The following is a 25,952-nucleotide window of genomic DNA, read 5'->3' on the forward strand; positions in this document are numbered from 1 at the left end:
TTGCTGTTATGCATATATCATGTCTAAACTATTACTTTGTGCAGCTTTCTTCACGGGCTCAGCTTGGTGGGGCGGCAGAGAAATATTTGAAGAAGGGAAAAGGTGTACCTGATGAATTACTACTTGGAATCTTGGTTGAAGCCATTAAGTAAGCGCAGTTCTCAGTTTTTTACAAAAAAATATCCAGAATGTTGTATTTTACATTTAGGGACCCATTCTTGTTGCAATGTAATCAATTGATTTTTTTTTTTTTTTTAATCAGCCTTGTTTCTTATTCACTCCTTTGGTGCTTTTCTTACTAGATTCACTGAAACTACTGAAATTTTCGATAGCTGCACTTTTCAAAAAGTAGTCTCACATCAAGACATTATTATTATTTTTGCATTTTATTGTAGAAATCTGGACCTCAGCTTTTTCGGGGGTGAACCCCTGCCTCAGGTGCAATGTTTACAGGGGTGAGCTCCTGAGGAAGGGGCTCAACCCCTGAAACATTGTGTATCCAGATTTCTACACTAAAATACAAAAAAGAAGAGGGAGACTACTTTTTGAAAAGTTTGGCTATCGAAGATTTCAGTTGTTATACGGAGTTGAAGTCCTAGCAATACTTCATAAGCCGGCACCAACTGAAAGTAGAAAAGAAATACCATCACTTAATAAGAAGTGAGGTAAGACCATACAGTATATAAATAGATTTCTAGAAACAATATAATGTTAAATTATCATGAAGACAATTTACACAAATATTATAAAAAGATTTGGGAGAAGAATCCTGCGTTCTCTAATTTGATTGCTGTTGCAATGATCCAATATGTTTAAAAAAAGATGGTGCAATTTTTTTTTTTAACTACCGCAAAACATAACAAGTTTGAGATAGAATGTATAACAATCCTGGGAGAAAACACTTTTATATTGGATTCATTCCGTGAATCCCTGTGCTTGCATGTTGTTGAAAACTTGAAACTCATTTGAATCAGAATTCACATTGCAATTATGTTTAAATAATATTAATAACTTGATCCTTTAAAATACATTTTGGTTTGTGAGACCTCTACAATTTCAAAATACCAACAAACAAGGGTCCTTTCATATACCAGTATTTTCCTTGTAATGTTTTAAAGGTGTATTTTCCTCCAAACAAATTACGGGTTTTGATTGCTACTCTATAGCTCTGTAAACCACTACAGAACAGATTTACACCAAATATGGCAAATGTATTTAGACCTTGACATTCACCAAAACTCATTTGTGAAAGTGAATGAAGATATGACTTCATTTGAATGAGAGAAAAGAGCTACAGTAGCATTGCAGTTTTGTGATAGGTGAATTTACCTTAAGACGGATTGTTTAACATTTCTAACATCAAATAATCATAGGGTTTGCGAAGGTTAACCCAAACTCTGTAATTTTTTTAATGTAATAAAATATAATGCATAGAATATTACTACAATATGTTTCTTCTCCATTGTGTTTTCTGCCCATAATGGTAACTGAATTCTATGTGTTTATAGTAACAGACGGCATATACTACAATGTTCAATGAAAACATTATACATACTGTAACTAAGTTACAATTTATTTGTCTGCAGTATCATACCATTTATTAGACTCAAAGGGGCCTATGCAGTAAGCTTTTATAAGCCACTTATCAAACACTTATCGCCCAAAATGCCTACTGCAATTCAGTAAGCGGCAATAAGTGGTCGATAAAAGGCTGAATCACCCCCAAAAATTTGCTCAAAAATGAAATCGCTGAGGGAGCGGTGATAAGACGCTTTTCGGCGCTTTTCGGCATGTTCATAAACTGGCGCAATTCTAGTAGCAGCTATTAGGTTATCGACACCTGTAGCCACTCTAGAATGGTGATTTTCTCCCAAAATCCTCACGCCAGAAAAAGTTGGCGTGAAGGTGTTGGAAACCTGCTGAGAAGCGGCGAGATGGCACTTAGAAAAAAAAATGCTTTTTTTCTGCATCGGATTGATGCCTGGAGTCTCCGGAGCTGATACCCATTAATATCACCAACGGAGAACTGTGGGGCCCCCGGACACCTGCGAGGACCAACCGGGAACCCCTGCCGGCCTATAGTATCAATCCTGTGTATAAAAAAATCAAATATGGTTTTATGTGGGTGTACAGGGGGTGGGTTGTGTTTTGGTGGTTATTACTTATTTTAATATAAATTGTATTACTAGTGTATTGCAGCAGGGGTTCCCTGGATCGGAAATCAACGCGGTTCTGCTCCGGAGACCCCCTGCTCATCTACACTAGTAATAAAATGTAAATTAAAAAAATATAAATTTCAGGCGAGTTTTGCCCAGGGAGAGGCAGCTCTCTCTGCAGCACAAAGGAATCGCTGGGTAAGGCCTTTTCAGGGAGACGTTCATCACATCGCCGGCAACTCGCCCATTTTGTTAATTTTGCTATCACAGGTAATCAACACTTTCTGAATACCGTGATAGCAACGCTCACAAAAACAGCGATTTAAATGGCCCAGCGATTTTTTTTTAAATGAACCTATAGTGTGTATGCCCCAAAAGGTTTTCATGTTAAAGCTGCCATACAGTATATGCATCTTTGTACTTTACAGTAACGCCGCTTCTATTTCAAAAGCTTATTTACAAATTCCGGCATGAAAGTCTACATGCGAGAAGCACAATATAATTACTGTATACAGTAGTTACAGTTATAAAATGTAACAGTACATGTTGCTATTGTTATATGTGAACTAAGGGCTCATAAGTAAATAAGAAGAAACTGCAACCAGCATTTTAAAGTAAATCAGGCTGAGTTACAAGGCAGATGTTTAGAAAATTGTTATTGTAGCCATTTTAATATTCCCTCCAACATCTCCAAATGAAAGAACATCAAACGATTTCACTTTGAAATATATATTCAACGTGGGAAATAGAAAATATTGAAAAATGTCTTAAAAGAAAAAAAGTAAATAAATGAATTTATTAAGTGGAATTGCAGATGCATAAAACTATTATAATTTGTTTCCTAATTCAGTCGTATCCCAGCAAACACAGGATGGGTCATGGATGGTTTCCCAATAACAATAAGCCAGGCCAAATTATTTGAGAAAGCTCTAACAGGAGTAGACCCAGAGAAAGCTGCAGCAAGCAGTAAGAAGAACAAGATATCCTCTTTGGTAAAAGATCCAATGGCACCAAAGGACCCACCCCCGCCTCCACCTGTACTTGATTTTGCTGTGTTAATAGACGTTTCAGACAATGTAGTATTACAGCGTGTTGCTGGACAAAACGGTACGTTGAATAGGTACAGTATAAGGTTGCAAGAATTACAGAGCTTCAATTTAGTCAAAACATCGGGTAAAGTGTTTAAAATTATGTTAACGTGAAGCTTGAAACCCAAAGTGCTATGTACAGTCGTGTGAAAAAGAAAGTACACCCTCTTTGAATTCTATGGTTTTATATATCAGGACATAATGACAATCATCTGTTCCTTAGCAGGTCTTAAAATTAGGTAAATACAACCTCAGATGAACAATAACACATGACATATTACACCGTGTCATGATTTATTTAACAAAAATAAAGCCAAAATGGAGAAGCTGTGTGTGAAAAACTAAGTACACCTTTACTGCTTCCATAGGAATTAAGATGCTAAGTAGCAGACAGGTGCTGCTAATCAAATGCCCATGATGAATTGATCGTCAGCAAGTGTAACCACCTCTATAAAAGCCGAAGTTTTAGCAGTTTGCTGGTCTGGAGCATTCAGGTGTTTGTCAACACAATGCCAAGGAGGAAAGACATCAGCAATGATCTTAAAGAAGCAATTGTTGCTGCTCATCAATCTGGGAAGGGTTATAAGGCCATTTCCAAACAATAAAGTCCGTCATTCTACAGTGAGAAAGATTATTCAAAAGTGGAAACCATTCAAGACAGTTGCCACTCTTCCCAGGAGTGGACATCCCAGCAAATTCACCCCAAGGTCAGACCGTGCAATGCTCAGAGAAATTGCAAAATACCCAAGACTTACATCTCAGACTCGACAGGCCTCAGTTAGCATGTTAAATGTTAAAGTTCATGACAGTACAATTAGAAAAAGACTAAAACAAGTACGGTTTCTTTGGAAGGGTTGCCAGGAGAAAGCCTCTTCTCTCTAAAAAGAACATGGCAACACGGCTTAGGTTTGCAAAGTTGCATCTGAACAAACCACAAGACTTCTGGAACAATGTCCTTTGGACAGACGAGACCAAAGTGGAGATGTTTGGCCACAATGCACAGCGCCACATTTGGCAAAGACCAAACACAGCATATCAGCACAAACACCTCATACCAACTGTTAAGCACGGTGGTGGAGGGGTGATGATTTGGGCTTGTTTTGCAGCAACAGGTCCTGGAAACCTTGCAGTCATTGAGTCGACCATGAACTCCTCTGTATACCAAAGTATTCTAGAGTCAAATGTGAGGCCATCTGTCCGACAGCTTGGCCGAAATTGGGTCATACATCAGGACAATGATCCCAAGCACACCAGCAAATCTACAACAGAATGGCTGAAAAAGAAAAGAATCAAGGTGTTGCAATGGCCCAGTCAAAGTCCAGACCTCAACCCAATTGAAATGCTGTGGCAGGACCTTAAGAGAGCTGTGCATAAACAAATGCTCACAAACCTCAATGAACTGAAGCAATGTTGTAAAGAAGAGTGGGTCAAAATTCCTTAACAATGATGTGAGAGACTGATAAAGTCATACAGAAAACGATTACTTCAAGTTATTGCTGCTAAAGGTGGTTCTACAAGCTATTGAATCATGAGGTATACTTAGTTTTTCACACATGGCTTCTCCATTTTGGCTTTATTTTTGTTAAATAAATCATGACACGGTGTAATATGTCATGTGTTGTTGTTTATCTGAGGTTGTATTTACCTAATTTAAAGACCTGCTAATGAACAGATGATTGTCATTATGTCCTGATATGTAAAACCATAGGATTAAAAGAGGGTGTACTTTCTTTTTCACACCACTATATGGCCTCAAAAGCTATGTGTCACTTTCATTTTGGTCCAGAAAATTTAGTAATACACAAAAATCTCATTAACATGACAGTAACACACTGATAGGGACCTGTGCAAACAGTGAACACACATTAAAATGTTTATACAAAACACTTTTACATTCATCTTTTTAGATTGGAAGTTGATGCATCAATAAATGTGTTATCCTGATTCTCACGATAGTGAATAAGAAGTATATTCTCATTTGTTGATGATGATGGTACCTTTTACTAATAGAACAACACGAGCCATGAGATTTTGCAAGGTCACAGTTCATGGCTACCAAAAGACTTGTCATGGAATTCTAAGCCAGATCTAGCAGCAATTGGCTATCTAATTTTGATTAGTTAAACATTGACACACCAGAAGACAACAGAAATTGTCCCTTCTACTCTTGGTGCCATCAACGCTAAGGACCCTATTTACAAAGGGGTGCTATTCTACAAGACACCTTCCGGCGCCAGACAAACACATTATTGTCCATTTCACTGACTGGGTCATAAGGTTTCTTCCAGGTTTGGAAGATGTCTTTTACCTCCTAGCAAATATGCCCTTAATTGTTACATTTTAGGTGAAAATTAACAAAGCGGTTTTTCTTACTGTATTACATTGTGTGCCCATTTTTGTATGAAACTGATCAAGTATCCTTTTTACAGTTGAAATAGATACATCTGTGGTTCATGAAGACGAACCTTCTAATATAGGAGTTCCTAAAGGAGAAGATAAAAACCAAGTGATAGATCAAATACAGCACAGGTTGGTAAAATAACTGTAAACTAAGAAGGTGATGTATCAAAGTCTCTGGGCTGAAAAAAAGGGTAAGAAAATAGCAGCAGATTTATGATAGAAAAACTCAATTTGCTCTCATGGGATTTTTTCATATGATTAATCTAGTGCTGTAATTTGCACCACTTTTGGTCCTAGTTTTTCAGCCGGGATAAGTAGCCCACTAAATTCTGTGCTTCTGGAAGCGTTTTCACCTCTGCTCATTATTCAGTGATACTGCACTGTTATGAATGGCAACAGCATCCAGCCTTCAAGGGTTAACAACTTCATGTGGTTCAGCTCTGGAACAGTTTTCTACCATGGACATCTCCTGTATAGTTAGAAATTATATTAAAATTAATGTTCTGTGCAGTATTCAGGTATTATTGTAATCAATAGAATATGGAGACCCATAGTTGTTACTAAACATATTGCTTTTGTAGGATTACAGGCTTCATTGACCACTGGCCAAAATTAGAGACGTGGTTTTCGGTGCAACAAAATATTTTAATCCGAGTAAATGGAGAAATTGAAGAGGCATTGCTGTTCAAGAAAATTGAAGAAGTATTTTTGACCACTATTGTCAATAAACAAAAGACAGGTATAGTAAAGCACAAAGTAATTTTGTTTGTGTTTTTTTACGTGCTTTTCAATTGTCAAAAGTGTAATGAGGTCGGAGCTTGAGAATATCCGTACATTTGATAACGTAGGTAAAGAGGTTGAAAAGAAAGAAGAGAAACCACCTCCAGCACCAGCCCCACCACCTACTCCTCCAGACACCACCAAGGACATACATCCTACATCAACTCAAAAGGCGACTTCTGGCAAGAAAGAAGGACGAGAATCCAAATCATCTAAAGGTGTTTTTTTTTTCTTTATGTTTATGTTACATTTTTACAGCATCTGTACGAAGAACACTTTTATTTAATTAATAGGAGCATGTTGATTCACCTCGATAAAGCATAGGCCCTTCTCCAACCCCCTTATTGAGTTTCCCACTGATGAGTAGAAGGGGCAGAGCAGCAGAGGACTTTGCAGTCCGTGAAAATGTTTTAAAATTATTTTGATTAAATATGTTTTGATCATATTAAATAAACTTGGGCATGTGGTACTAGGATGATGGTATCACTGCAGGACTAACTCTAACTTTATTTTTTGAAAGTAGGCAGGACTACTAACCCTTTCAATAGTAAATATATTCCAGTGGCACCAACACATGATATCGATAACCAGCACTACTGTATACAGTATATGGCAAACATACTTACAGTAAATGAACAAACAATGATTACGGCCTATATTTAGTAAGCAGTCTTCTGCCATTAAACACCTTACAGTCCATTGACTTGAGGGTGCTGAAAGGTATTTCGCAGCTCTGGAATGTTGCTTATGGTAAAAGGTAGTTTCATAAATATGGGCCCACATGTTATCCTCTACGGTTCAATCTCCAGAGGGTCCTTCTTCAGAGCCCTCTATTTTTTTACACACAAAAAACTGTGGTCAAGTCATGGGAGAAATAAGGCAGAGAGATAAAGCATGAAAGCCTACTATAAACTTTATCTTATAAGGTTTACATGATTACTTACAGTATACTTCTCTAATTTATTGTAATGGTGTAACTGCCAGACTGGGTTTAACACCTCTGACTGTGGAAATAATGACTACTGTAGTGCCGAAGAGTGTTCTAAAACAAATCTTGGGCAATCATCAACAAGACCCAGGTACATGCTGGGAACATGCTGGGTACATGCTGCAACATTTCAGTGACATTTCTGCAGACAGACTAATAGCCCATCGGATTAACAGCGGGGGTCCCTGGCAGTCCCATTCAAACTGAATAGGACTGCCAGGGACCCCTCCTGTGTTAATCCGATGGGCCATTAGTCTCTGCAGAAATGTCACTGAAATGTTGCAGCATGTATCCAGTATGTACCTGGATCTTGTTGGTGATAGCCCCAGATTTTCTACGGCAAATTTTAGAATACTCGTCGGCGCACCTGTAGGTAATGCCCTATTCTGAAGGGTTTAGTACTTGATGTTGTCACTTTTTTAATGTTATCACTGCTTAACATACTGTATCACTGTAAAGTTCAATTGGGTCCGTCACAGGACTGCAAGTTTAAATGGTGCCTACAGAGCACAATTAGGACATTTTAATTGGTTACCTGAAATTTTTGATGGGAGGTAAGAAATGCACAGAGGTAGAACTCCACAATTCGGGAGCAGCAAAGCAAAAGTACAAGACTGATTGGGTAAGAAGCAGGAAGGGAAGGAATAGGAGAAAAAATGGGACATCATGTGAAATAGTGGAAGACATACAAGAAGGATTACTAACGATTACATGCATGTTACGTTTGTCTGCTACAGTATGTTATCAAAAAGATACATAAAATACTGCAAGAAACTACCATACTACACATTTTAAAACTTTTTGGGGGTTTAATATTTTTCAACATATAGTATAACAGAACATGGCTGTCTAAGGTTGTAATGGTTTTGTCATTAAGTTATCTGTGCTCATGAATTTACTGTCTTTGCATAGCATTTATTTGTTTTCTCAAAAATTAAGGGTAGTAAGTAATTAGTTGGATAGGTTTTAGGAAAATTTGCATTTTCTATATGGCTACAACCCAACTTGAACATAACACAAATGTTATTTCTATTTCTGTTTAATTCTTCCAAAGATAAGGAAAACAAAACGGAAACACCTCGGGAAAAAGATTCAGCAAAGAAACCTCCAAAGTCTGGTTGAGTACAATGTTTAATCAGAAATTGCAATTTCTACACATTTACTTATTTGCTCAGAAGTGTTTGAAAATAAAGAATGCATGAGCATCCTTGCAAGCTTTTCATTGAAAGGTTGAAATGTCAGTATGCGAACCTTTACTATATAGTGAAATTAAGAAAGCACAAGCTTGTATATGGTTTTAATATTCTTACGTTAAGGCCCATGGTTAATGGCCAGAAGGTATACAGACACAAAACATAATATGATATGAGAGAATGTAATGAGTATGCGGGTGTCTCGCGTGATGATTTTTGGAACATAAATAAAACTTCTAGAGTGTGCACCATATGCATATATCTATAATTGTATTTATATTCTGTAGTGCCACAGTTTATGCAGCACTTTATAAAATGTCAACACAAGAAAAATAAAGTACAAACACTATGGATAAGTGCAACAGGTAAATGACAAAATTAGGCAACAGGAGACCATACAGTATGTGTGTTTTTGGAAGCAGCCTTTGTGTCTGCAAAAAGTACATTGTAAAAACTGAGTGAAAAAATAACCCGGCACTAGCAATATAGCGATGTGAAATAAAGTGATTAAATAGCAGCTCAAAAATAAAATAAAAAAATAGGGGAGCGCTAAAAATGTGCAAAATACAATAAAAGTGAACAAAATGTGAATAATTATTAGATGTGAAAATTAGAACAAATGATTTAAACCATATCTTGGTGTAGTGTTCTCTTATTTCATTTCCTTCACAGACAGCAAAATGCAGGATTCTTCCTCCAGGGTTTCATACAGTAGATAGAATACCCAAGAATGTAGGTTGCACAAGTTGTATTTCTCTAAAAGACATATAAAGCTTCAATGGTCACACTCACATTTTCAATGATTTAAAAAGACAATCTACAGGAGTCTTTGTGGGTGGTCCTTGGCGGTCCTGCATAGTCCCTGGTGTTCTGTGTCTCTCTCCCTCTCCTCGTGTCTCCGGGGAACGCCGGCTCACTCTCCCTGCTTTGACTTCCTGGTTGGGGATACAGAGATGGGAACTGCTGTCCAGACTTCTGTTCACCTCCCTCTCCTCTGTGATAAGATTCTGGCTCCAAACTCTACACGCTTCACGTGGACTACCTACAGTATACAGTACTGTATATACCCCAAATTCTTAATATCTATATAATCCTAATATTAATTAATAAGAGAACTACTTTATTAACAAATAAATTAGCAATAGTAGAACACATGTAATCTAAACATATACATTCTAAATACAATATGAAAATTATAAAACCAATTTAAACATAGTAACTAAAATATATCAATAATTCAATAACACAAAAAGTGCATCATAACAAGCCAATTACAAAGTACTTTAAAATGACTTAGAATAATACTTATGGCGGTATACATACAATAATAGAGATCTCAAGTCAGGGATTCAAACATATAGTTTACATATTCTCAACAGATCAGTATAAAAATAGAATGGAGATAAGAAAAAGAAAAACAGATTAGTATCACAAGTACAATATATAAAAAAAAAAACAAATATAAAAAGTATAAAATTATCATAAACATATGCATTCAAAAATGTAAATATCCAGTCTCTATTTCAGCATTTAACCCATCAGGTATTAATGTTTTCAATTTAAAAATCCAAACTGTTTCCCTCAGTGATAGGGTTCGTATAATGTCCCCACCTCAATTTTTTTGGGATACTCTCTATCACTCTATATTTTAAACATGAAGGGTCCCCCCATTATGTATCAGTTAAAAACATTTTGGGACACTATGGGTTAATAATTCCCTTTTAATGTATCCGGTATGTGGACATGCACAGGTTTAGTTGCAGCGTCATACATACTGGAGCCCACACGAGCATTCCAAAAGATAAATTACATTGTTTTGCTGTTTGAAAATTGTTCATTATTATATTGTGTTATAAAAGCAGTCTTAAAATTAGTTCCATTTGTATGATTTCTAGATTTGAGTCAATAAATCTTCTCTATTTAAGTTGTCATACTTTTCAAATGGTTCTCTTATCCATATGGTATTCACTTTCTATAAATCTTTCCCTCAATATATTCAATTGTTTATAAGAATAATAGATTTTTGGTACAATTTCTTTTTATCCAACGCAATTGACCATACAGTACATTTTTACCCATCGTGGGTGGTGACAACTAAATTTTTTAATGTAGCTATTACTATCTTCTTTAAAAAAAAGTTGTGTTGATGACACCATTCTCAATGTTGGTAACTAAATATAAAAAAAAATCCATTTCAAATTTGCTCCATTTATATATAAAACTTAGATTAAAAGTATTTATATTGCTGAAATTGAAAAAGTCATGTAAACTGGCTTCATTCCCTTTCCAAATAAAAAATACATAATATCGATGCCATGTGACCAGGTTTGCGCCGAGTGGATAATTGTTCCAAATTTGTTCAGTTTCCCATATTCCCATAAAGAGGTTGATATAACGCGGTGTGAACCTTGTCGCCATGGCAGTTCCACATTTCTGTAAATAAAAATCTTGGGTAAACCAAAAATAATTGTGCTTTAATTTAAAATAGATACAATCTATCAGAAATTCAGTGCGTTTCTTTGCTAAAAGAATATCCCCTTCCAATATTTTTCTAATTGCTTCGCAGCCTTTTGTGTGATCAATTGATGGATATAATGAACTGACATCACAGGTTGCTAGAATATAATTTTCATTCCATATCTTTTAAAATTGATAGTACTTATAAGGTATCTCTAAAATATGATTTGATCTGCACAACATCATTCTGTAAATATATATCCGATTTATACCACTCTCTTTATGGGAATATGGTAAGCTAAACAAATTTGGAACAATAATCCACGTAATAATAATGACATATAAATTAAGCAAATATTAACTAGATTTTGTAGATTTAGTTATCTACATTGAGAATGGTGTCAATGCAATTTTTTTTTTAAAGTGAATAGTAATAGCTACATTAAAAAATCTAGTCACCCCCTGGCCCAGACGGGTTCACTAATGCCTATTATAAGATGTTTTTACCCATACTGTCCACACACCTACTGAATATGTTTAACTCATTCATGGAGGGAAACCCAATTCCCTCGTCAATGTCACTGGCAAACATTGCTATTATACATAAGGAAGGGAAAGACCCTATATAATGTGGGAGTTACAGACCAATTTCCCTCCTGAATAAAGATCTTAAACTTTATATCAAGATCCTGGCTAACAGGCTAAATCCAATACTACCTAGGTTAATAAATCTGGACCAAGTGGGATTTGTCTCGGGGCGTCAAGCCTCGGACAATACCCGCAAAATAATCAATATAATTGATCATGTACACCTCACAGGCACCAAGGCAATGCTTCTGAGCTTAGATGCAGAGAAGGCATTTGATAGAATTGATTGGCTATTTCTCAATACCACAATGGAAAAATTTAGCTTTAACGAATTCTATTTAACAGGGGTCCGCGCCCTATACCAAAATCCATCGGCCCTCGTAAGATTACCAGGTGGGAACACCGAAAGATTCCAAATCAAAAATGGTACGAGACAGGGTTGCCCACTATCCCCCCACCTCTTTGCACTCACTATCGAACCTCTGGCGTCAAAAATACGAAACAATATAAATATCCAAGGCATAGAAATAGGAAAAACAAATTACAAGATCTCGCTTTTTGCGGACGACATTATCTTGTCATTATCCAGACCCCAAACTTCCCTTCCTAACCTTCAAAAGGAACTAGGAGATTTCGGCAAAATATCTGGATACAAGATAAATAGTGATAAATCTGAAGCCCTTAACCTGAGTCTTTCAGAATCAGAAGTGAAATTGCTCAAATTGAATTTTAGTTATAGATGGAGTTCTTCATACATTAAATATTTGGGTGTGAATGTATCAAAGAACTACCAATCCTTATATCAGTATAATTACCCGGCTCTGTTTGGCAAAATCAAGAGAGACCTGGATAAATGGGAAGGTTACCAGATTTCTTGGATCGGAAGAATGATTTAGATAAAGTTGAACATACTCCCTAGATTATTATATTTTTTTCAAACTCTCCCGGTCCACGTTCCTGGTTCTGAACTAAAGAACATCCAAAACAGATTCTTCAATTTCATTTGGCAGGGCAAAAGACCCAGGGTAGCCAGGTCGGTACTATTGGCATCTAGAACGAGGGGAGGTATGGGTGTCCCAGACATCTCCAAATATTACCAGGCAGCCCAACTTAAACAAGCGGCCATATGGAACGCTGACCCTGAACAATGATGCTGGCTCAAAATAGAGTCACACTATGCCAAAATGCCTTCTCTGCAAGCGTGCCTATGGAGCCTGGATAGAGGAGATATGCATCTCAACAAATTCAAACTGGGAGCGATGAGCCATACCTGGGAGGTCTGGCTGAAAGCCAAGACTAAGTACAGACTTGCGTCCCCCAGGTCACAAATTACACCAATTTTTAATAACCCCAAATTCCCCCCCGGATGCGCTTCCAAATTATACGACCAATTTAAATCAAAGGAGATCAGGGTGATCGGACACATTCTGTGCCTGGGGAAACTCTTGAGCTACCAAAATTTACGTACTAAATACGATATACCACAATTGGACACATTCAAATATCTCCAAATTAGACACTTTGCCCAGAAGATATCCCCGAATCCAGAATTTCCGACTATGTAGAGATAGCTCTCAACAAATAGGGCTAATATCAAAGATTTATACAGAATTGGAAACATCAGCGGACCCTCCGACTCATGACTACATGCAAAAATGGGCCGCGGACCTGAATATAGATATCAACAGAGAGGATTGGGAAGACATTTGGGAAGTAGCCTCAGGACCACAACCAAAGAAAACATTTACAAAATAATGTTCTACAGTACCTCACTCCAGTGAGACTAAAACAAATCTACCCTCTGGCTTCTGATTTATGTTGGAGAGGCTGTGGACAAAAGGGGGACATGGCCCACATCTGGTGGACATGTCCGGAAATTAAGAAGTATTGGGAAAGGGTCCAAATTCTATTAAAAGAGGTTACTAGCCTCGACCTACCTATTGATCCACAGACCTACCTACTGGCCAGGCCAATGGAAAAAATTGACCGTCCAGTGAGGAAATTGGTCTCCTTCATCCTCACAGCGGCGAGATGTGAGGTTGCGGCCTCCTGGAAGAAAGTGTCCCCACCCTCCATGACTAAACTAAAAAACAGGATAAATGAAGTAATGCTTATGGAGAAGCTAACCGCGCACCTTAAGCAAAAAACGATAGCTTTCTATAAAATCTGGGAACCATGGATAATCATATAGAACCAGTCAAGCTCACCAAGGAAGAAACAAGGAGATAAGGCAATACGGATAAGGAAGCGTTTGACAATCAGTACCTCTACGAAGTTCGTCCAAAAGGGACACCAGAGACCAGGGTAGACATTCAACCCCCATCCCCCCCCCCCCCCCACTCTGTCCTCTCTCTTTCTCACCCCTCCCCCACCCCCCCTCTTTCTTGGCCTCTCCGTTATCGGTAGGTCACCTGCCTCGGGCAACAGGTTTTGCCATCCTTTCCCCCCAAAAAATACAAAAATGTTTCTGTATTAGGCTATGCATATCGTTCCTTGTATGTACATTTTATATCTGCCTAATAAAAAAGTTTGAAAAAAAAAATCTAGTCACCACCCAAGATGGGTAAAATATGTACAATATAGTCAATTGCGTATGATAACAAGGAATTGTACAAAAAATGAATTCTTACAACAATCTATTATATTGAGGGAAAGATTTATTGACTCCAAAATCTAGAAATAATACAAATAGAACTAATTTTAAGACTGCTTTTATTACACAATATAATAATGGTGCAAAAATGATTAAGCAAGTTATTGAAAAAAATTGGCCTATCCTAAAAAAAAGAACCGATGTTAGGTAATTCCCTACTAGATTGTCCACAAGTAATGTTCAGGAGGGCAATTAACCTCAAAAATAAACTTGCACCAAGTGTTTTTAAAACTGAAAAAGAAGATGAAGAAAGTTGGATGCCAAAGAAACCTAAAGGTTTTTTTTTCTGATGTTATTCCTGCAAAGTCTGCAATTATGTTTTAAATCGTCCAGAACAGGGGAATGTTTTTAGAATGAACAATTTTCGAACTGCAAAACAAACAAAATATAATTTATCTTTTGGAATGCTCATGTGGGCTCCAGTATGTACGACGCTGTAAATAGACCTGTGCATGTCCGCATCCTGGAAACATTAAAAAGGAATTATTGACCCATAGCGTTCCAAAACATTTTAAACTGATACATAATGGGGGGTGGGGCCTTCATGTTTAAAATATAGAGTGATAAAGAGTATCCATAAAAAATTGAGGTGGGGACATTGTACAGACCTTACCACTGAGGGAAACTGTTTGGATTTTTAAATTGAAAACATTAATACCTGATGGGTTAAATGTTGAACTAGAGACTGGATATTTACATTTTTTTAATGCATATGTTTATAATAATTTTATACTTTTTATATTTGTTTTTGTTTTTTAAATATTATACTTGTGATACTAATCTCTGTTTTTATCTTTCTTATCTCCATTCTATTTTTATACTGATTTGTTGAGAATATATAAAAAATATGTTTGAATCCCAGACTTGAAATCTCTATTATTGTATATATACTGCCATAAGTATTATTCTAAGTCATTTTAAAGTACTTTGTAATTGGCTTGTTATGATGCACTTTTTGTGTTATTGAATTATTGATGTATTTTAGTTACTATGTTTATTTTATTTTTTTATCATTTTCATATTGTATTTAGAATGTATGTGTTTAGATTACATGGTTTCTACTATTGTTCATTTATGTGTTAATAAAGTAGTTCTCTTATTAATATTAGAATTGTATAGATATCAATTAGAATTTGGGGTATATGTAGAGCAGTGACTACAGACTCATGACGAAGCCATATGAGTTTGGAGCCAGAATCTTATCACAGAGGAGAGGGAGGTGAACGGAAGTCGGGACAGCAGTTCCCATCTCTGCAGCCCCACATCTCGCGAGACTTGTGCACTTCACAACCAGGAAGTGAATGCAGGGAGAGGGAGAGAGACACAGAACACCAGGGACTTTGGAGGACCACCAAGGACCACCCCCAAAGAACCCTGTACATGGTCTTTTGAAATCATTGAAAATGTGAGTGTGACCATTGAAGCTTTATATGTCTTTTAGAGAAATACAACTTGTACAACCTACACTATTGGGTATTCTGTTTCTCCATGTATGAAACCCTGGAGCAAGAATCCTGCTGTTTGCCGTCTGTGAAGGAAATGAAATAAGAGAACATTACACCAATGTATGGTTTAAATCATTTGTTCTATTTTTCACACCATTTAATAATTATTTAAATTTTGTTCACTTTTATTGTATTTTGCACATTTTTAGTGCTCCCCAATTTTTTCTTTTTTACATTGTAAAAACTTAAAGGTAATTTGTTAGGGAGTCTTACTCTACAGTCAACAAAACGTGGGAACTGTTCTGTTCTTTGCACACCTTTAATGGGATTTCCATCACCTTTTCTGAAAATATGTACAGTAATTTACAAAAAAAATCACATTCTGATAGTTTTTCTCATTTTTTTTAGTTGGAGAAAACCATAAATAACACAAACATTTCAAAAGCATGTGCCATGATGCCTCCATAGGGCTGCATTTGCTTGGTTGGAGCTTCTAGTAATGGTCCACTTCACCGGATAAACTGTATTCTCCCTAAAAACCGCAAAGTATTTCAGTTTGACCTGATTTCTGCTTTGTTTTATTTTCCATTGAGAAACAGATCACTGTTTAGAAAGTAGGACATATAAGACGACACGAGCTAAAAAATGAAAATTATAGCAACTGGCCTATTTTTCCCTATAGTCTCTAGTGTTTTTCTTAGCCATTTTTTTAGATGAATGCAAAACAATTTCAATAAACAACCTTCTTTTACAGTATCTTAGGCTCCTGTTCAATACAGTGTGATGTAACCCACAGTTTACTATGTTTTAACTTCCATTTAAAAAGGTTTCTGCATCTTTAGCTGCACATCCCACTTCTCACGACAGTATATTAAATAGGAACCTTAACACGCAGAAGGCATAGTGACCAATAATGAATCTCACTGTGCTTTAAAGGAACAAGTCCCCTCCCTATTTCCCACAAACCAGAGGGGCCTCTTGTGCTGAGCCACGCTATTTTAAGCTCCATAAACCACCTGGCTCTCCGGATACTTACTGTTGCAGTTGCCGGCTTACGTCTTGGATTTTCAAAGATGGTGGCTGCAGTTATCCAATTGAAAGTGGCAATGTTATCCATTGTGACTTCCTATTGGCACACAGGATATCGTTGCTAGTTTGAATTCCCAAATCGGAGCTGAATTACTGACAAGTAAAACTAAGTATCTCGGGAATTAGGGGGTCCCAAGAGCTAAAATATATGTGAAAAATAAGAAATGGAATGCTGCTTTCAACGGTATCAAATCCACAACATTTTCAAACTTCTCATAAGCAGTACTGCTAAAACAATTTTTTTCCTTGGCAATCACTCATACCCATCTAATCAATATGGTCAGAAGCTATTAACACATAGGTTTTGGTGTGTGTCTATTCACTTGGTAAACATCATTGTTTGTGCATCAACATCTTTTCACCATACTGAATAGGCGCCATCGCATCAGGATGTTACTTATTGTCACAGCCATACAATACAGATCTTGAAGTCTTGCAGTGTTCATTGCAGGTGTCTCCGAAGTGCTGCAGGTCACCAGCCTTTTTATTGCTATTCCGTGTCTATAGCAAAATAATTCTTTCTCCCAAACATACAGCTGTAGCCCTGACCCTTTCCTGTCTGCGGTTGATTCAAAACAATGGGTATTTCTACCGACGGTGAAGTGTGCATGTTCCCCTGCCACGCGCCTGTAAGAGTAATAACACGTTAGCTGCATATGTACTGGCACAAGTCACTGCCAAATTATATCTCATTGCCACTGTCTTTTTTTTTTCTCTGTAAATGCAACAAGTACAACAACACTGCTGGCTATTCTCAGATCCATAATAATCATGATGTATTCTATGTACATTTAAGGCTCTTCTAGAGGACGATCACCAGGGAAGAAGACTAAGTCAGCACCTGCAAGTCCTGAACCAACTGCTCCCACTCCAGTAGGACCTCCTCCCATCCAGCCAGGTTCTCCGGAATGGGTGTATGTAAATGAACCACTTCCACAAGTGTGTACCATGAGTAATACCTTTTAATGGCATCATTCTTAATTCTGTTCTCTATGTTCCATATTATAATTATGACGGATTTTCACTGTGATATAGGATTATGTATATACTGTGTTCTATTGCATGAACATGCAGAAGATCTTAGCAGAGCATGTTTTTATAACATCTCATTTTTTTGGGGTGGAGTAGCCCTAGTAATAACTTTGCAAAACCGGCAGTGTGTTTACATGCAATCTCTTGAGTAAATCTGGAATTCAATATTTTACAAACTGCAGCATTTCAGTCATATTGCTCCATGTGAAGCTGTTTGAGCACCTTCTGTTATTGTCCCCCATAATGTTTCCCTTTTATTTCTTTTTCTGTAAGTACTTTAGATAATTTTTTCGTGGATTTTAAATACTATACATACTGTATGAACGCACTAGTAGGTTACACGGGTGCTGCTATATTTATTAATGTCTCATTTCAAAGAATGAAATCATTTTTCTGAAGACTATTGTTTTGTTAATGACTATAATGTTCACAGAATATACATACTTGGAATGCAGATACCTACAGGAGATATATATATTATCTTTTCTGTAACCACTTAAAACCCGTATACCACCTTCTATCTATCAAGATCATTGTCTCCTATTGAACATGATGTCTTCAGATTACCTGCTCAGACTAGAAGACAGGGGTGGGCAACTCCAGTCCCAAAGAGCCAACAGGTCAGGTTTTCGGGATATCCCTGCTTCAGCACAGGTGTCTCCCTCCCTGCTTCAGCACACGTGGCTCAATAAGAGGCTCAGAGGAAGACTAAGCCTCTGATTGAGCCACCTGTGCTGAAGCAGGGATATCCTGAAAACCTGACCTGTTGTAGAGTCTTTATGACTGGAGATTCCCACCCCTGTTATAAGCTGTTATCTCCCTAATTTTATCTGGGAAAGTCTTGCCCAGTTACAGCAGCAGTTCCACTCGTTTTGCTGGGTTTTTTTACCCCCACCCCATTTATATTTTTCATACGTTTTTAGCAGGGTGTCTCCAGAGCTGAAACGCATTAATATCAGCCCCGGGAACCCCATAGTTTCCTAGATGCATAGCGCGGGCACTGTCCCTTCCAGGGGAAACAAAATGGTGGCTTGAATCTTGTGCAAAAGAGGCTAGGGGGTAGAAACTGCTCCTTTAAATAAAGTTTTCTTATAATTGGCACAGCATTCATAGCCACTGTTTCTGCCAAGGAGCCAGAACAATATTCTGGTTAATAATGTGACAACATTTTTCTACAATATTTTTATTGTGTGTTAACAGGAAATCCCTGAGTTTCTAGTACCTTATTGGAAGAGCATCGAAGGTAATTACGAAAATACCATTAAAGCCGTGCTGAGGAATCTGAGAGATGAACGGCAGATTGAGATTCACTATCTGTATGATATCAGGTAAATCGTATTTTGTTTATAATAATTTTTCTCATAGAATATGCATTGGATTGTATTTATTTCAAAAGAATAAATGGAAAACAATTGTGGTTTTTTTTGCAGAAGCAAATTTAAGGATTACCTAAAGTGTCCGGACTACAAGCAAGAATTTGTGTCTCAGTGGCAATCTGACTTCAATTCTGTTGCGGAGGACATGTGGAAAGACGAAGAAACAAAAGCAGAGCTGCATCAAAGAGTTAATGTAACTATATATATATTTATATAATAGAGAGATGTATTCAATAAATAGCTAAAGATTTTCCCTCTGTAGCAAACATTCACTCTGTGTATGTAATAGGTGAATACTTGTAAGTACAGTATAAGCACATCATCATTTCACCACTTGCCTAGAAGAATTGCGCCTGTCTGCAAATGGAATGGCAAACTATAAAAGCAAAGTCTGAGCTCTATCTCTTTGCTTTATTAATCCCTTGATAACCCCACAATTCTTATACATAATACAAACAGTTCAGCTTAGTACATACTGTAGGCGCAAATATAAGCACAATTTAAAATGACATTTCCATATGCCAATTGTGTGCCAAAAAAGCCGTTTGCGACGCTTAGTAGTACATACTGTACTACCACCACTCATACAGGTTGTGGTATGGGCATATGTCCATATGTGGTTGTGTCCATATATGGATGTCGAAACGCTGACCCCATTTCTATTGGGAAACTATAATACAATATAAGATATATGTTTCCTTATGCGCTCTATTTTTATCATTACTGTGCTAGCTGATATTAGCTCCCTTGGTTGAGCAGTTAATGTGTTTGGGTGGTACTGGAGTACCTGACAAAGAAGACACTGTTTGTGAACTACTGTAGCTACTGAGATATTATGCTCATATAACTATCATTTGAGTTTGTCACTCCTCCACATAAGGTTTACATTTATGTACTTCCCTTACCTCTATGAGGGCCTGCTCTAACGAGTTTAGCTCCACTGTGCACACATCCACTACCTACATGTGTACTTTTTCTAAGTTGTGTTTTGTGTCCATCATTATTTTATTTTAACACCTAATAAAGGTTATATTTTAAATTAACCACTTACATTGATATTGAGTGCTGTTCAGGGGCTCTTCTTTTCTTGCTCTAACAAATTATTGTTCTCTATGCTATAAGCTCCTAGCACCTTATCTTTCACTATTAGACTGTTGCAAGAGCATTTGTTCCCTTCCCCATATCCCCCATCATTAATCTGAGAACACCGAAAGAGAGACGGTTGCATTGATACAAATTTATGAAATTGTTCAGGACACTCACCGGTGGCCTAAACCGAGACCGCAGTTTCATGAGCCACTACACAAGAGAACTCTCTTCCCATGAGAGCTAAAGCCCATGTCTATTAATAATGCGCTATATGAAGGCACACACACCTGTCTCTTACACGTACAAATATACTATGTAATCCTATCCCTATATACAGTAGTAGCCACACACATGAACAGAAATGCAACACCCTCTTACATTTCTACACCTACCCACAACATTGTTATACACTCACACACCTTTTGTAAAGCACAGTATACACTGTGGGCCCTTTATTAATTAAGATTCACGCACGCACATACACACACATTCCCTTACATTACAAGCTTTCAGGGACCATTTAACACCTTAAGTCATAAATCGCATATTGCACAGGAGGGAGGGGTAGGCTTCACCAACAGATAACATTCCAGGTGCCTTGTGTCTAAGAAAGTTTTTTTGGCTTATACAATTGCAATATTGCCTGAAGAAGAGATCAGTGTATCAGTGTATCTTGAAAGATCGCATTTCGTTAGCCACAGAACGGGATCGACTATTTGTTTTTGATTATTTATATATATATATATATATATATATATACACACTTCATTGCATCCCACACTTTGTCTTTTCGGTCTTAGGACCTTAGAGACTGTCTCTGGGACATCTGTGATAACAGAAAAGAAGAAGGTGAACAAGAACGTAGTGATATCATGAATGATGGATGGTTACAGGATCACATCGGAATACTTGTGAACCATTTATTTTCATTGATGCAGGTAAACAAAGTACAGCACAATTGTCCTGACAAGGCTGAATAGAGATCAGTTGTTTCCATTTGTTACATATTTCTGAAAAGTGGTAAAAAAACAAAAAAAAAACAAAGAAAAGTTCTGGGTGTGTAGGGTGTATTGATTATCATCCTGTTTCCCATCTTTGATTTTTACCCAATTGTCATCTGATAATGATTTATGTTGCTTACACAATGTTATAAATTATACTTGTTTCTAAGTTACGGATTCTAACCGTCCTTGTTTTACCATGCTTGTTCATAGCCACCCTGATCTATTCTGAGTCTCTTATTTGTTTCTGTCAATATATCTCACAACATATTGGGGAAGATTTATTAATCTAATGGTCCAGACTGCGCCAGAAGTCACAGAATGGCAAGGCACTCCGACGCAGTCTGTTAATTCTGTGGTACAGCTTCTTCCAAAGATGTCTTATGGAAATTGGACCATCTCTTATGCAAATGCATTACATAGATGGCGCTTTCTAGTTGCACCACGTCTGTACCGTGTCTGTAAGCTGCCTTCCAGAAAGCTTAAGTTAGGCGCTCTGGAAGAACTTCATTGCAATCAACACCTTAGAATTAATATCAACCATTTGATATTTAGATATATATTATTATGCTGGGTATTACACAGACAGGAAAAAGAATAAATGGCTTTAAAAGCAAACAAAAGTCTGTGACATCATCACAAGTTTGAAGAAATTAAAATGACAGTGGGCTGGACATATCACAAGAAGAAATTACCATTGTTGGACAGGGCTTGAATTCAACTGTATTCCATGGCATATCAAAAGACCAAGATGACCACTGTACCAAAAGTAAGACGGGAGAATAAAATCAGAAAATGTGTTGGAGCAACGTCAAGAAGAGAAGCTTGTAACCAAGCTTGTAACCACACTACCTGGAAGATCATTGGGGAGGCCTTCATCTAGCAGTGGGTTGACAAGGGCTGAAGATGATAGATGAATATCATGATGATGATGGATGGATATGATGATGATGGATGGATATGATGATGATGAGGATGGATATGATGATTATATATATATATATATATATATATATATATATATATATATATATGCGCGCACATCCCTGAGGAAGGTCACGTGTAGCCGTCGGATGTAGTGCCTTGGTTTTTGTTACCTCAATATATTGTCATTTCAACTTGGCTGTGTGCTGTCTCTTCTTTCTGGATGAAGATCTGGTAATACCTGCTGTATCAATATCGCATATGGGATAAGCATCAGTATTTCATTGTTTACAGAGTGCCTGCTGCCTTGTTTCACTTATACATATATATTGTATGCACTGTACCATGGCACAACTTACATTCACCAAATATATTAATGGTAAAAATGTGATGTCATGTGAAATTGTTTGGTGAATGTAAACTGTACCATTGTACAGTGCATAGAGTATATACAGTATCATTAGTGTGACACTTTTATATTTATTTGACATGCTAACGTAGGAAGTAGTAAATGTCATAAAGGCTATGGTTTATTTAAAATACAATAGAAGTATTATACATAACAGACCACGCCTTCTCCACAACATATCTTCTGCAGTGTGTCTTGTGGAACCGAACCGGATCTACCACCATTCGCCAGATGCTTAGCAGACAGTGAAGGCTGGAAGGCGTCCTATGGTGCCGTAGACTTGGTGCGGTCCTGACCACCGCTTCGTAAATGTTCCCTATGATGCTATATGGTTTCATAGGCTTGAAATGTGGAAAACCCAGAACTTAATGATAAACTACCCCCTCTTTCATTACAGAAACATATGAAAACAATAATTAGCAGCTAAAAAAAAAAAATATTTTCCAACCTTCGGCCTACTATTCTTATTTAGCAAAATATGTGCAAGAAGGTTCAATGATATATTATCACTTAAAAGATCAGAATTTCAGTAAATAATATCTATGCATCAAATCAAAAGTTGTACAACTCTGGGGTAAACAAAAAATGCACCAGAGTCAAATTCCCAATGAAATCAATGTGGTTTTTTTTAGGGGGGGGGGGGGGGGTTCCATTAGTATCATTTTTTGCCCATAATTGCACTACTTTTGCCCATAATTGCACTACTTTTGCCTTGATACATAAATCCCAATATGTTTTCTTTGTCACATGCAAAATGTTGGTGATTTTGTTTAGATTTTTGGCCTGCACATTGTTCTCCAGTTTGAACAGTTCAGAATGCTGATTGTGAATGTGGTTTTGCTTGTGTTCCCAGGGATGGGCATCATCGTTTTGTCAGTTGCTGACGTTAATTCTCACTGGTAGTATAATAAATCTCACTGACAGGTGCTGCTGTGGACTGCAGGCTAAACTTGTACAATAGCAACCTTCTCTTGTTTAAAATAGATGCATGAAATGTGCTTTTCATCTGAACTTGTTAAGATGTTAATGTTGCCTTTTTAAAAGTCTTTTTATTTATTTTTAGGTTTTTGGAGAATTTGTATTCTTTGTAGGATGTGATACCTTTTAATGGATCAACCAAAAAAATGCCTTTGTAGTTTTAATGTTAAAGACTCTCTTGTTGGTCCAAAAAAAACAAATAATAATGTACAATGAATATACATTAATTAAGAAAAAATACTAGATGTTTGCACTACCTAATGAGGAGTGTGCTGTATATGCAATGTCTTATGTTTCTTCTCCCATGGTTACAACACTGTGTTTGGGATATTATACGAATTTCAGACAAACAGCTAGCAATTTATAGAATTTAATAGTGATAAAGTACTTGTTTCAGCTTGTAATCTTTGAATTAGAGAGCGTCATAGACAGACAGACACTTGTGTATTACATATAATGGTTATTCTTCCTAGGGATTATTTTTATATTATTATTTGATTGCCATAGTAAAATGCCATAAATATTTTTTTTCTTTTAATTTATTCTTCTCAAAACATAAGACCAACATGAACCAATGGTAGCAACATGGATAAATGGTTAAATCCGTATAACAGGGTATGTTCCATAAGTACCTGTTTCTCCCCACATAGTGTATCTGCTATGTAAGTCCTGTTAAGTTCCAGGCATTAGCATGTTAATCTATGGGCCATTGACCCCCCCTTGTTCTTTCTTTGAAGTTGAAGGAATAGAGGTGGTGACTCATGGCCTGTGTACAGCCACCTTGGAGGTGGGTACAGTCCATATCAGGCAGCGTGGTTACCCTTCACCCACATTTTCCATGTCCTATGTTGGGGGCTCCCAGTGGGAAGGCTTCCTGGGAGAGTGTACCCCAATTGATAACTGTCATAAGGGGAGACTCTTGTGCTGTGAAGTGTGGGTACCTGACAGGCCCTAGACCTTCCATAATTGGGGTTGAAGGGGCTAAAAGGGACAGGCTCTGTAGTATATGACAGGGATCCTGTGCAACTTGTGAGTGATGTAAGATGGCGGCCACTGCCTGGTGGTTGCACCCTTGAGGTTTCCAAAAGGGCGCTCTCGCCAAAGAAACGGGACCGCATGGGGTTGTTTGTTTCAAATTTGTAAAAGTTTCAAACTATTGCATCTTTTCGGCGCCAATGCTTAGCACCGCCCCTCACTGTGACTGGCTCAGGCGGAGTCAGGTCACACTGTTTCACCCCTGCTTCTAAATTCACCCAGGGGAGGACCTAATAGAAATCTCTTGGCCAATCCGAGAGAAGTTAGAGCAGGGAGGAGTTATACCCTGCCTCTGAACGCTCCTTCTTTGTGAGCTGAGCAAGAGAGAGGAGCTGTTATATGCTTGTGAGGCCTCGCTGCAAAATGGCTGCCTCTAACGATGCTAGTGACCTGGAAGTATCAAACTATTCCCTCCCGGGCGGCTGCCTGGTAGTGAGGGTTGGAGGAAGCATATACCTACGATGCATATGTGCGCACTGCCGTCTGCCTGGTGGTCCAGTGGACCTGAATGCGAGGTGCCAGCACTGTGGCACTTATTATCGTCGGCTTGCCAGCCCTATGATTGCAGAGCCGTGTGTGCCTACATCACTAGCGGTCACCCCGACTGGTGCGGTCTCGCTCCTATTTCTCGCGATCATGGATGCTGTGGGCCCGTGCGCCCTTATAAGTGTGACCGGAGGCTCCTGTAGTCCGGTACCACTATGAAATACAAAGACTACCTCAGCTGCTGCCGCGGACCATGCTATGGGCCATGTGCCCTACACCGGCCGGTCCGGCCTACTATGACGGTACCGGTACAGGTTGTCCAGCACCACACAGAATTGAGTAGCCGAAATGTATTCCCCAGAAAGGTCCCTGGATGACATCGGGGGGGTAGGAGGGAGGGGATATATGGGTAACACCCGAATAATGGATGCCCTTTAAAAAATAAAAATGACATTTCATTTTTTACTTTACTTTTCATGGTCACCTGTAGTTTAGGCAAGGTTTAACTTCCTTCAGCTTCTTCATTTAATGTGATTTCACTGTGTGGAATAGGACCTACCCTCCCCGCCTCAGGCATAGGGACCATCCTCTGCTTGGCTTTCTGACTGTAAGTGGGCAGCTCAAGAACGGAGGAAACATATCACTGATGTACCATTCTTTTCAGGTCTCCTGCTATAAAGAAAATCCCATAATTCAAGGGTTCTCAACTCCAGTCCTCAAGACAACCCAACAGGTCAGGTTTTAAGTATATCCCTGCTTCAGCACAGGTGGCACAATCAGGGGTT

General features: G+C 37.8%; 1 protein-coding gene across 3 annotated transcripts in view; it reads left to right on the forward strand.

The window, feature by feature from the left end:
- SPEF2 (sperm flagellar 2) overlaps positions 1 to 25,952 on the forward strand; it is a 245,736-nt gene that overhangs the window by 126,228 nt on the left and 93,556 nt on the right. For 2 of the 3 annotated variants that reach the window (XM_075588085.1, XM_075588094.1), the window contains exons 15-24: positions 45 to 148; positions 3,007 to 3,263; positions 5,674 to 5,773; positions 6,226 to 6,383; positions 6,493 to 6,642; positions 8,467 to 8,529; positions 17,634 to 17,776; positions 19,070 to 19,197; positions 19,300 to 19,438; positions 21,135 to 21,272. In XM_075588085.1, coding sequence (XP_075444200.1) covers positions 45 to 148; positions 3,007 to 3,263; positions 5,674 to 5,773; positions 6,226 to 6,383; positions 6,493 to 6,642; positions 8,467 to 8,529; positions 17,634 to 17,776; positions 19,070 to 19,197; positions 19,300 to 19,438; positions 21,135 to 21,272 — 1,380 coding nt within the window. The remainder of the gene's footprint in view (positions 1 to 44; positions 149 to 3,006; positions 3,264 to 5,673; positions 5,774 to 6,225; positions 6,384 to 6,492; positions 6,643 to 8,466; positions 8,530 to 17,633; positions 17,777 to 19,069; positions 19,198 to 19,299; positions 19,439 to 21,134; positions 21,273 to 25,952) is intronic. The other variant, XM_075588104.1, reaches the window with a different exon arrangement.

The sequence above is a fragment of the Ascaphus truei genome, chromosome 1 (assembly GCF_040206685.1).
Source record: "Ascaphus truei isolate aAscTru1 chromosome 1, aAscTru1.hap1, whole genome shotgun sequence".
Taxonomy (NCBI): domain Eukaryota; kingdom Metazoa; phylum Chordata; class Amphibia; order Anura; family Ascaphidae; genus Ascaphus; species Ascaphus truei.